Source organism: Phyllostomus discolor, chromosome X (assembly GCF_004126475.2).
Source record: "Phyllostomus discolor isolate MPI-MPIP mPhyDis1 chromosome X, mPhyDis1.pri.v3, whole genome shotgun sequence".
Taxonomy (NCBI): Eukaryota; Metazoa; Chordata; class Mammalia; order Chiroptera; family Phyllostomidae; genus Phyllostomus; species Phyllostomus discolor.
Genome location: NC_050198.1, coordinates 83,811,993 through 83,825,326, shown reverse-complemented (window position 1 = coordinate 83,825,326; position 13,334 = coordinate 83,811,993). Strand labels below are relative to the sequence as shown.

The following is a 13,334-nucleotide window of genomic DNA, read 5'->3' as shown; positions in this document are numbered from 1 at the left end:
TTGTCACAAAATAATTAGAAGTAAATGACTTCATAGTTCCTCCAAGTGAAACATCAATTTCTGTATCTTCAAGATGTTTGGAAATTGATTTTTTGGTGGTATTTTAAAATATTTTTTCAAGATCAAAGTGAAACATATAGATGTAAAATTCTCAGGATCACAGGTCTCCACTCTGCCTTTTTAGATCAGACAGACCCAAAGTTCCTTACTAAGGTTCTCAGTCTTCAGTGCTCATTAATTCGACATTATATGCACAAAGCTGAATGGGATTGACAGGGCATCCCACAGGAGATGGGAGTCATTCTCTGTTCTTCAGGAACTAAAAATCTAGGTGAGGAGATTATAATATGAAGGTACTTTTTAATCCTCCAAAATAAATGGAAACCAGCAGCCCTGTAATGACTTCAGTTAATTTTTTTTTTTTTTAGCATTTGTAAATGCAAGTTATTAAGCCCGAAAGAGTTGAACCTTTCTGGCTCATTTGAATAGTCAATTGCTAAGTCTTCTCTTTATCTCCATCCCAGGCTACAATGCTTGTCTCTAGTCCTATTTCCCAACTGAATTCCATTTTTACAAAAAAAAAATGTGGGCACCTCTTTGGTGAGTGTGGTCTACCATTACTTTCCCTTTCCATCTAATAATAAAGGAATTATTTTCCTTTAATATTCTTTTGTTTCTAACATACTTAAAGATGTTTTGTTATTTACTGTGTCTTTTGCAGGTTGCATCTTATTTCTTGAATTGCCTTTCTGCTTTTAATATGTACCAGTTCTCGGTGCACCTCGTCAGTTATTTGCCTTTGGTTTTACATTTTATTCATGCTACTTGGGGTCAGTTCCCAGAGTAATTCATTTTTTTTTTTGCTGATGAGGATTCCCATCTAAATTCTTTCTCTATTTCTTTCTGTTTTGTGTATTCTTTCTCTTTTATTTAGTTCATGTACATGTTCATGCATTGAAATGTTTATGTTTCATTGTTGTCATTTCATTTAGGCATGTCTAGCTCTCCAGGCACACTTTGTTCCTTATGCTGTCTTCCACTGGGGCTTATTTTAAGCTGGTCTGTGAGTTACATGAACTTTATTTAAAAATGGTTTTCCCTTTGGCATATATTTCTCTCCTTCACAGTTTGGAAATCCTGAATTCTTATCAGTTTATAGATATTTTATTTCCTCAAATCTATAGCTAACTCTTAGCCCCCAGATCAATTGTACTGGTTTATTGATTAACCAGGCAGTGATAATTGGGAGGGAATATAAATATTGTGATATATATATATATATATATATATATATATATATATACACATTTCTTATACTTGGATATAACACATACCTTTCTTTGTAACATCTGACATGTTTCCCCAAAAGTTCTCACTTGAGGTTTTATTCCTTTAGAGTTTTTTTGGCTAAATGAATTATTGAGGTGGTGGGAGTTTATTCAATGATAAGTCTTGACCACCTCAGGTAAGGGGCACACTATGCAAGCTCCAAGTTACTTTATGAATTATCCTAACAAAAGCAAATCAAACTGGTGTCATGGTAATTCAAAGACTCATTCCTGGGCATCTCTAGGTACACTGAGCAGCAGTGTGTTTCCTTCTAAGATCTAAGCAACGTGTGGCACTTCACAGAGAAAAGACCTGAGCCCTATTATTTTATAACTCCCACTAGCTAGAGCTGGTGGGAGTAGAAACAGTACTAACTGCTACCTTGCCAAATAAACCCTACCACTTGTGAAAACTGGAAGTTATCACCAGTGGAAATTTAAAAACACAAAAGATTTTATCTAAAACATTTAATTCTATGCACATACTCAAATACAGATATTTCAAATACACAGTACATCAGTTTACTAAGAAAGTAAATAAAACTCGGCTGCTTTGACAGGAACTTGGTATATGCAAAATATCTGCTATATAGGATTTTTAATATCTACATGTGTGCTAAAATCAAACTTGTTTAAATCTAGATTAGCCCCTTTTTCCCAAGGGGACTCTTTCCCTTCTTGGTCCAGTAAGCTGAATCAGTTTCTATTCCTAAAATAGTGTTACATTTTGTAACCTCATGTAGAAAGAACACAAAGAGCTAGAACTAGCTGTTTTTTTTTACTGATGATAATCATGAAGCCTTTGAGCTTAGACCATATTTAAAATCAGTTTAAGACATGTATGCAATTCACATTTATAGGAGATAAATCAGAGCTCTGTCTCCAGACCCCAAATTGTATTTTGACATGTTAAATATCACCTTTCCATTCGGTACTATAAATTGCAGTGCTGGATTAGGTTTTGGAATATGCATTATCTGTGCTCTCTTTTACTACATTTGTCGGCAGCTCCCTTGAGGAGGAGGAAGTGGAGCGCCTGGAGTCAATACCTTGGATTCCAACAGTGATGTCATGTGAGGCAAAACCTGAAACTTGGACGTGTACATGAAGGCCATGATTAACTGGAATTCCTAGGGAAATAAGATGTTGTAATAAAAATAAATTTTCTGGTAACTTAGGGCTAACTAGTCTCTCCACCCCTTATTTAAAACCTCAGTTGTTGAAAAGCTGTCTCAAATGTCTGAATATGATTCCCAACCTTATTTCAGTAAGTTTTGATATTTATTATGGAACCTTATTTTGACAAGAACCATATGGGACTTTGAGAGAGTCCTCCCTATTTTCCCTATACATGTTTTGTCATCCTAGCTAATTATGTTGCTTTATTGCACTCATTTACTATGCACTGGGTATTTTCCCTTGTTAACCCATTTAGACAGTGAGCTTTTGGGGGTAAGAACCACAACTCCTTTTTGTCTTTATTTTTTTAATTGAATTTATTGGGGTGATGTTGGTTAATAAAATGATGTAGAAGGGCTATGTCTCTCTTGTTCAAAGCTTGCTTCCACCATATAGCACAGTGCTTTTGACATAGAAGATGCTAGATGGGTTCTCTGAGAAGCAGATGGTAATGTGGCATGAGATGTGCAAGAGATTTGTTGGGGAAAACACTTGTGAAGGCAAATGAGCAGGCAGCTGAAGGATGCTAGGTAGACCAATCAGACTGTGGTATAGGTCTGACCCCTGTGGAGGGGAGAGGGAAAGAAGGAAGACTGAATAGTAAGAATCTTAGACTTCAGTGCAGTTTTAAGAAAATTTTGTCAAAGTCAACTGGGAGTCCTAAAGCCCAAACCCCTGTCAGCCGAGTTCTGCATCTCATGGGACTGAACATGTTTGCCATGCTCAGTCATTAGCTGGGAGCAGCCCCTACTGACTGTGGCCTGGGCACAGCATGATGGTGAATTCAGAGTGCAGCAGCTGGGACCATTAGTCAATTACATTCCCCACAGTAGGAGGTCTGAGGCACATATTTTCATGGCCAGAATAGAAGGAACTCAACAAATGCTTTTTGAAAGGACAGTTTGAGTAAATCACAAGGTTTGGAAGAGGAAGGAGATTGGACTTAATATTCATTGAGCCCTAATATTTGCTGGTATTGGTGGAGGATATAAAATCATGGGACTTTCCCTCACTTTCCTCTTATCTCCTCAAACATTGCCCTTATGAAGGAAGCCTTCCCTGACTCCCCTACATGAATAGAATCACCCCCCAGCCACCACATTCCCTATATTCTTTGCTTTGTTTTTTAAACATTAAAAAGTAACAGCTTCATTGAGGTACAGTTGATGTACAATAAACTCCACACACTTTAGGGGTACAATTTGATAATTTTGACATGCATGTACAGCCATGAAACAATTGCTGCAATCAAAATAATGAGTATATCCATCACTGCCCCAAATTTCTTCACTCTCACTCCTCCCTGCTCTCCACCTCCCAACAACCACTGACCTTCTGTCTGTCACTCTAGATAAATGTTCATTTCCTTTTATATAAATGGAACCATAAGGTATGTAATATTTGCTAATTTGGCTTCTTTCACTTAGTGTAATGCTTTTGAAATTAATTCAGGTGGTAGCATGTGTCAATAGTTTATTCCTTTTTATGTCTGAGTGAAATTACATATACATACCACCATTTATTTTCCCTTCCTTCCTCAGTTTTATTTTTTTCTGTAGTACTTATCACTATAGTTTGTTGTCTCCCAGAATATAAGCTCCCTGAGGGCAGGGCTTTGTATTCTGCTATAGCCACAGTCCTTGACATATCATTGGTGCTCAATAAATATTTTGATGAATGATATTTACTCCCATGGCTTCAATTTTCATAATATGCTGATGACTTCCATTGATTCAGAAGTGTGTTAGGTCAGCAGTGAAGAGCTGAGAATGACAAAGGTTTCTATCACTGGGAAACTTGATGGATGATGATCATTAACTGAGAGAACACAGAAGATGGAACTTTGTATGTGTGTATATGAGATATATTGAGTGCAGTTTTGGGCATAATATATTTGAGATTCCCATAAAGTAGTTGAAAATATGAGATTTTGGAGTTTAGAAAAGAAGTGAGAGCTGGATTAGGGAGTTCAGCAATCACATGGGTTTAGATAACATCATCTAGAGTGGAGATGTAGAATGAGGGAGAGGACCAATGACATTTAAGTGATAAACAGGAGAAGAGGAAGCAAGAAGAGACAGATGAGAATGGCCAGAGCAGTAGGTGTGTGTGTGGGGTGGTTATGTACACTAAAACAAGGGAGGAAGAGAGTGTTTAAAGAAGTAGAGATTGGTGAACTGTGAAGGATGTTGTAAAAAGCCACATTGAATGAAGACTAGGAAGAGATTCTGATTCCCTAATTTTGGAATAAGCAAGGAGATCATTCATTTGGCAAATCTTTATGGAAATGCAAAAGTACATTCTGCATCATAAGGGAAGTAGCCGTGAAGTAGCTCAGGAGCAAGGCTTAAGCATTTGTGATAGAGATAGAATGTTGGAGTCTTAAGAGATTTTTGTGATTGCCTGAATGTTAATAGCGTCCTCTGGGTGTTTCTTCAGTAAATCTTTCCTCAGACCTTTAGTTAAAACAATAACAACAACAAAGCTTTGATATAATATTGATGTTTTTTATTCATTTATCCCAAGAAATGCAACATTGGGTTGACCAAACATACATTTCATTAGGAAATCATAAGTAGAATTTTGAAAGTTGCTTCTTGGTTGTGTTCTCATTTGTAAATTATAATCAGAAAAATAAATTGTAGGTGTGTAGATTAATCTTTTAACAGACAAATTTAATATTGGTGTTCAATGACATATACTTGGTGTTATAAATTAGTTTATGCAGAATTTATGAGTCAAACCTAGGCAATTAATTCTAATGGTTATTCAAAAAGAATCAATCATAAGGATAATTGGAAGAAAGCTGGGAATTTAGTTAAGATAAACAGTAACTTTGAATAATCAAGATTTTACTGCATTTTAAAAGAAATGTATTGTTTTGCCCTCTTTGCCTCTTTTCTCTGTGTATGTGTGCATGTGTATGATATTCTGCTTACTGAAACATGAAAAACTTGTTTGTTTCAGGGTCAGATTTGCAAGTATGTCTTCCCAAGGGTCCAACATGCTGCTCAAGAAAGATGGAGGAAAAATACCAACTAACAGCACGCTTGAACATGGAACAACTGCTTCAGTCTGCAAGTATGGAGCTCAAGTTCTTAATTATTCAGAATGCTGCAGTTTTCCAAGGTGAGTTCTGGGGATCATTTCAGATGAGGTGCTCAGTGGTAACATTATGTGGGCACTGGGGTTTGAAAAGCTAAGTATAATTTATAAATTACCATTATAGCATTAATGCTTGATATAAAAACCTTCCAGTAAGAAATTCAGGTGAAGGAAAAACACATTTTTTTAAAGAAACTTCATTCCAACTTTGGAAAGGTGGGTATTGTCAAAAAATCATTGTCCAAAGATATACTGTTTACTTGTGTATAAAAAGTTCTAAATCTCTGCAGCAAAAGTAAATGATATTTTCTCTCAACTAGCCTGTAAGACTTGCTGCAAAAACAACAGCAAAAATTACTTAAATTATAGTTTTCTCCAGGAGTGAGTTAGATACTTCTGGATCATGCACAAACTCCTTCTGACCACAGGGACCATTTCCATTTAAGGAGAAACTGGCTTGATGACCCAAAATTTTCTCATTTGTGTGAGTGGTTTTCTCTTCTCTCTCTGTGAGTCTCAGTTCTCACTATACCTGTGTGTGACTGTTAAAGAGGCTGTTGTAGCATTTCTAGATGTGTAGGAAATTGCATTTCTCTTTGATAAATTCTAGGTCTGTCATGGTAGGATGGGGGAGTACGTCTGTTGATTCAAAGGCCCAGCCAGGGATAGGGATCATAGTGGTGACAGTAGTGGTAATAACAAATATGTATATAGCATTATGTGCTATGTAAGCTTATAAGTGCTTTACATATACCAATTCATTTAACCCTCACAATAACCTTATGATGTATTGTTATTATTTATTATTATCATCATCATCCCAATTTTATGGATAAAAATCCAAGGGACAGAATGATTAAGTAACTTGCTGAAGGTCAAACAGCTATAAAGGGTGAAAGCAGGATTTGAACCCAGGTGGTCTACCTTTTAGAGTCTATACTTGTAACAACCTCAGTATGCCACCTGCTGTGAGGGAAAATTAATTATGGATATTGGGACTTTCTTTTATTTTTTATTTTTTTAAGATTTTATTTGTTTTTAGAGAGAGGAGAAGGGAGAGAGAAAGCGAAGGAGAGAAACCATCAATGTGTGGTTGTCTCTCACACACCCCCTACTGGGGACCTGGCCCCCAACACAGGCATGTGCCCTGACTGGGAATCGAACCAGCGACCTTTTGCTTCGAAGGCTGGTGCTTAGTCCACTGAGCCACACCAGCCAGCAGGCTCTTTCTTTTTTTCTTAAGCATGGAATCAGCTGCCTTTTTCTTGCCCCACAAAGAGAAAATTAGGGTCATGTAAAAAAATAACACTTCTGACTATTTGACATTCCATATCTTGAGAGTTATGACACCTTTATTAAAATTAAACTCTTTGAATTATAAGGTGAGTTGATTATAGCTTATTTTGTATATTATAATGAAATTCTTAGAATTAGCTTTAAATTATTCAAAGTAACTAATAAAGCAAACATTCACAACAGTTTCTTGGGTCAAAGCTTCTGGGGATATATGAAGTACGATATATAAGCTTGAAGTATTTGTTAACCTATTTATGCAGTCAGACTCTTGTGAAGAGTTTGTTGAGACTAACAATTTGGCAATAGAATGAATAATTTAAACGTATTTAAAAAATACATGTACCATTCATGTACTTAGATTGGCTGTGAAGCTGATCTGTTGGCTGAAAGTGGCGTGGTAAGAAGTGATGTTACATGAGACTTGGGTTGAAGAAGAGAGCTGAATCTTATTCTTTGGGGTGTCAAGATGCTTTTTCAGAATGGAGCATTTGTGATTTATTTCATTTCCAGAATGACCAGGCCCACAGGTTGTGATCTTCACTACTATTGCCTGCCTGGAGGGGTGCGGTAGAGTGGTACTCTAGCATGCACAGTAGCTGACATGATTGTCCATCTCGGCATCTCTTTCCAGTTCTGCATTTTGAAAATTGTATTTTCTAGGCCTGTAACAGCATAAGACTAGGCAAGAAAGGAAGTTCTGACAAGACTTTGATTGGATTAATGCCCAAATATGGCTGCTGTAACATGGAGGTTGAACACTAGTCATGTGAACAGATGGTGGAGAGTGGTGGGCACCACCTATTAAATGTATCTCTCTCTCTCTTTTTAGTACACACAAATTATATATTATATATATAATGTATATATTATGTAGTATGTATATATGTAGTGTGTATATATGTAGTATGTATATATGTATTATGTATACATATATATTATGTATATGTATATACACGTGTGTGTGTGTGCGTGTGTGTATTATGGGGATAGTCAAAAGGGTAACCCTAGCAAAGGAACATGGAGACAACTAAGTGATATCTGAACTCATTGCTGGTACCTTCTACCTTGTCACTATACTATGTACTTGTCTTTCATCTTGTTTTATTCTCTTTTTCTGCTTCACTTTTAGAAAACAAGAAACTCCATAGGAAAAAGATAGACCCTGGTCCAATGTTTGTAGAGACATTGCCCCCAAATGCCTTCTATGACAAATGTCTAGAGAGACAAGACTAAAATCAGAGACTGATACAAGATGATTAATTGGAGGGGGGCAGTTGTTTTTTCCCCTAAAAATACTTTTCCTCCCCAAGATTCTGATAGGTCAAATTATTAAGCAAGTTGCTCCAATACTTCATTCATATGAAATTTGATGTGAGCCATTTTCTCTGCCACATGAAGTTGAAGAAAGCTCATCCTGATCTTGGCCTAGATCCACAATGTCTTTAGGATTCCACTTTGGGGATATTTAAGCAGTGAGTGCTTTCTGCAAATATGTGCACAGTTCCATGAGCAATCCTTATTGCCTCGATTTGGATTTTATGTCTTCGTTCGCAGGAATCCTTTGCCCTCATAAATGAGCCCGGGGCCCTTTGCTACAGTGGTTGGAGTGCTATATTGCTAATGTTGTTTTGATAATGATTGAAGCATTAAAAAAAGTTGCACTTTACTTTTAATCTTTGCATTGCCTCGTTTCCTAAATTTAATTTACTTAGATGTGCTTAGTAAAATGGGGCAGCATGATCATTTTTTGTTTCTGCTTAATTAATTCTTTTTGAAAAACTCGACTTTGAAAAAGGAGGTTTTCTTTTCTCTTTTTTCCTCCCTTACCTAATAATAATTATGATGGTGATAATAATAATAGTGACAATTTATTACATGCCTACTTTATGATGCTTACTTTTACTTAATTATCTCATTTAATTTTTCCAGTAACCCTATGAGGTTCATACTATAATTATCTCCATTTTACAGATGAGGAAACTCATTGATGCCACAGTTTTTTTCAAACATCATGTGACAATATTTTCCTTGCTCTTAGCGTGCTTGAAGTAAAAGGAAATTAAGAAGTCATAGAATTGGTGGTCCTTGAGAAGAAAATGGGACTGAATTCTGAATTTTTCATAACATCTTTGCCACTTATACACCTTCAAGCCTTGAGCTCTGTTTTCTTTGTAGAATTTCATGATAACTTTTAACCTTGTACTATCAGGAAATAATAGGGAGGTATGTCCAGTTTTTTTCTCTATGTTGGATAATTACAGTCTCCCCCAAGGCGCCACTGACTTTGAGTGAGAACAGACTCTTCGGAATGCCATAACACTTTGCGTTTCTGGAAGTTGCCATGCCACACCTTGAACTGTCTTTGTGAGAGAGGAGAAATAGTGGTTAAATAGAAAACATCTCTGTGTACCTACACACCATGGAGCTCCTGCTTATGTAGTTGAGTCATCTGAGAGCTCCTTGGGACCTTGTTCAGAGCCTCCTACTGTTCTAAATTTATGCACAGTTTTATAAGCTTGATTTTCTAGTTTTCTAGCCAGTAATAAATAAGCAGTTACACAGAAGACTGCCAGAGGGAGGTACATATGAACAACAAGAAGTTACGAGTAGCAGTAAGGGTGGAGGACATGAAAGTGGACTCCAGAACTCAGTGAATGTGGCAATCTGGGGCTTTTAGTATAGGGGTATATCCCTGCATGCCTCAGTAGCCCCTGTATTATAGTAGGCCCAACAACTGATGTTCATAGTGATGTTTGTGAATCAATAAGGAAAAATGAAAATATTTTCATTTTTTTCTTAATATTTCCATTTTAAATGGCTAAAACATGCTCTTTGTTGCTTAAAAGCAATGGAAGAAACACTGGAGTAGGGGGCAGAAAATCTAATTTCTAATTCTCATTCTGTATTTATGAGCTTCATGACTTCAGGGGGTTATTTAGACTCAAATAGCCTCAGTTTTCTTATCTGCAAAGTGGGGATAATAATTACAGTCCTGCTTACTTCACAGAGTAGAGATAATGTATGTGAAAATGTCTGGGAAACTATAAAGCACAATGTACATGTATTATTATCTAGGCAGCTCATTTATGTGGACCGCTTCACCTCAGTAGTGCCAGATAAAAGAGGCATTACTATCATAGGCATCACCCCTGACCAAGCTGGGGTTCGTGATGTAATTCAACAACTCTTGCCACATACAGATGATGTTCACACAGGGCACAGTTGGGAGAGCACTTAGGCAAAGGACCTTGTGAAAAGGGTTTATATTGTGCATTTTTAGATGTGAAGCTACACTGTTTGAAATGTCAATAGCAATGAGCAGTCCTTTTCCAGCTTCCTAAAGCTGTTCTTCTGGCCCCTATGTGGTATATTTTACACACAAACAAGGGGTTACATCAGGAAGGATTTGTTGGGCTTAGGCCATATTTTAATTGCATTTTCTGGTTTATGGTAGAGAGAAGGAAAAGAGGAGTCAAAGCTTAGAGAGCTTCACTTGATCTTCACTGAGTGTTGGAAGGTTTTCTCCCACCTGCTTTCTGTGGAGGAGATGAAAATGACATCTTGGAATGGGGAGGGGGGCAGTGTTTCTGTGTTTCTTCTGTTTCTCCCCTTCCTTTTTTTTTTTTTTGTTTCCATCTGCTCTTGGCAGTGCTTACACTTTTTTTTTCTGTCAGATTCCTGTCTTTCCCACTCCCCCTAAATAATATTGACCTTGGTTTGAACACCCTTTTCCATCAGCTCAGAGCAATTTCTCCAGTCATTTCTGCTTGAAATAACTGTTCAGGGACATTATTCAGGCAAAGCTTCTTTCTTTCACAGTTAATATGTGACTAAATAATTGTCTGAATGTTGATAAACATGTTTTTGAGATTCAATCATTTGTTAATTTAGTTTTTCTAATGTAGTGGTGTTTTTAAGTGAGTACTGAACAATTTTTCTCCATTTCACAATGTTTTCCCCTTGACTAGTCTGACAGTTCTCCTGCCCATGCTCCAACTCTGTGGAAGCTGAGCCCCACTGAGTCCCTGACTGAAACTGCCAGGCCATTCTGTCACAACCCTTTCTTCTTTGAAAATAACATATGGGAGAGAATAATTGCATTGATGTGTAATCAGAATTTAATTCATTTACCGGGGCTGAATATAATAACATTAAACTGAATAGAACCGAATAGAAGAATTTTAGGAATGCAAACCATGGCCATGAATGAGGAAAGTTATATGTCCTTAAAAATGTAAATTATTAATCAAACCACTCATCTGTATAGCAAAGCTCTAGTAATCCCATTATAAGAGGGTGAGTTTCTCATCAGAGCCCAGAGAGTGCTGGCTTTAATTAGTGTATTTTTGGTAACAAAGTTTTAAAAAATATGATTCTTTAATTATTAGTGCTATTGGAAAAACAATGGAAAACTAGGTATTTAAAGTCATTTCATTTTTTTCCTGGCCAGATAGCTCTACTGAGGTTAGGGCATCATCCCCACATGCCAAGGTTGTGGGCCTGATCCCCAGGCAGGGCATATATGGGAAGCAACCAATGAATGCATAAATAAGTGGAACAACAAATCTCAGTGTCTCTCTCAACTGTGGATTCAATTCAATTTAAAAATTCTGCTTTGGGTGGTATGGCCAGTGGATTGAGCCCTGCCCTTCGAACCAAAGGGTCGCCAGTTCGATTCCCAATCAGGGCACATGCCTGGGTTGTGGGCCAGGTCCCCAGTAGGGAGCACATGAGGGGTAACCTCACATTGATGTTTCTCTCCCTCTCTTTCTCCCTCCCTTCCCCTGTGTCTAAAAATAAATAAATAAAATCTTTAAAAAGATCTTTAAAAATTTGGTGGTTTTAGCAGAGCCAGAGGCTGGGGGAGTTGTAAACTGTTCTTGTGTTCCCTATTGATTTAGAAAAGTCAGTCATTAGACTGAAAAGTATTTAATAAAAAGATTTTAGAAAAATGACTCAGTGTGCAGTGGAGACTGTTCTGGGGCCAACCTGAGGTGTAGAGATTATGCAGATTAACTTGTACCCAAGCCCATGCCCCTGGATTCAGTGGGGCTTAGAACTCACCCCCTCTAACTGCCATCATCACTGCCTACCTTCTCACTGGTGAGCCCAAGAGAGCAAACTAAAGAGCTTTGTCCCTGCCCTCTAGAAGCTTCCAGGAAAAATACTACTTTTACCTAGAGTGATTTCTCCCCACTCCTCCCCAACTGGGACTTGTTTATTTTCTGGAAACATATGTTCCTCCTCCTCTTCTTTCTGTCTCACTGAGCTGTAGTACCTGATATTGGAGTAATGAAGCATATGTTTGAGAGATCTGAATCCTTCTGTCAGTGGTGTGGAGACAAAAACAATTTTCCTCTAAGCTGGAAGTGGTAACATAGAAATTAAAAAATACCTTTCCTTCTACTGACTGTGATATGCCTCCAGGGGCTGAGGCACACCCTAGTACACCTCCTTTCCCTCATCCCATATTTCGGTCACCAGATTTTGTATCTTCCTTCATACTTCATCCTGTGGTTTTTTTTTAAAGTTATTTATTGATTTTGGAGGGGGAGGGGGGAGAGACAGACAGACAGACAGACGATTTGTTATTCCACTTATTCATGCACTCATTTGTTGCTTTATATATGTGCCCTGCCTGGGGATTGAACCTGCACCTGTGGTGTATTGGAACAACGCTCTAACCAACTGAGCTACCTGGTCAGGGCCTCCATCTTTTTTCTACATTCTATCTCAGGGTCTCCTTTATCACATACTTATGACTTCTAGCTCTGTCTCTGACTTTAGTTCCAGGCTCTATGAGCTCACATCTAGACTACCAGTAAAGGTAGAACTGGGTTTCATGCCTTTTGTCTCCTCCTCTGCTTCCCAGCCTAACAGTGGAGTGTCATGATTAAGAGGGCTGGGTTTGAATGAGCCTAGGTGGGGATAGGTAGGGAATGTGGGGCTGGTGTGGAGAAGAGAAAGCTGAGGGCTTGGGGTGAGAATGAGAGACCTCCTCTCTGAATATGTACTAAGTCCGTGAGAGGTGAATAAAACACTTCCCATTCTAAAGTGTTTTACTTGTATTGTCTCATTTAAACCTCACAACAACCCTATGAGTTTGGTACTATTATTAGGCTCATCTTACTTATGAGGGAGTGGAGGCTTGTCTAAAGTCGCACAACCAATAAATGGTAGATGCAAGAATTGAACCCAGGAAGTACAGCTCCAGAACCTGTGCCCTTAAATGCCATGTGTTATAGAGCCTCTGTGTATGTCCTTTTATGGTCATGGGCAATCTCCCCAATTCTTTCTTTTTATAAGGGAATTCCATTGTATTTCATGAAAAAAAAAACCACTTTCTGAGCAATTACCTAGGAAGTCTGAAGGCAGGTATTATGGGGGATTCAAAGATAAAAGCTACCTCATGCCTACCTTCAAGTA

General features: G+C 37.7%; 1 protein-coding gene across 1 annotated transcript in view; it reads left to right on the top strand.

Annotated features, from left to right (window-relative positions):
• GPC3 (glypican 3) overlaps positions 1–13,334 on the top strand; it is a 447,256-nt gene that overhangs the window by 25,805 nt on the left and 408,117 nt on the right. The window contains exon 2 of the mRNA XM_028522481.2: positions 5,475–5,636. Coding sequence (XP_028378282.1) covers positions 5,475–5,636 — 162 coding nt within the window. The remainder of the gene's footprint in view (positions 1–5,474; positions 5,637–13,334) is intronic.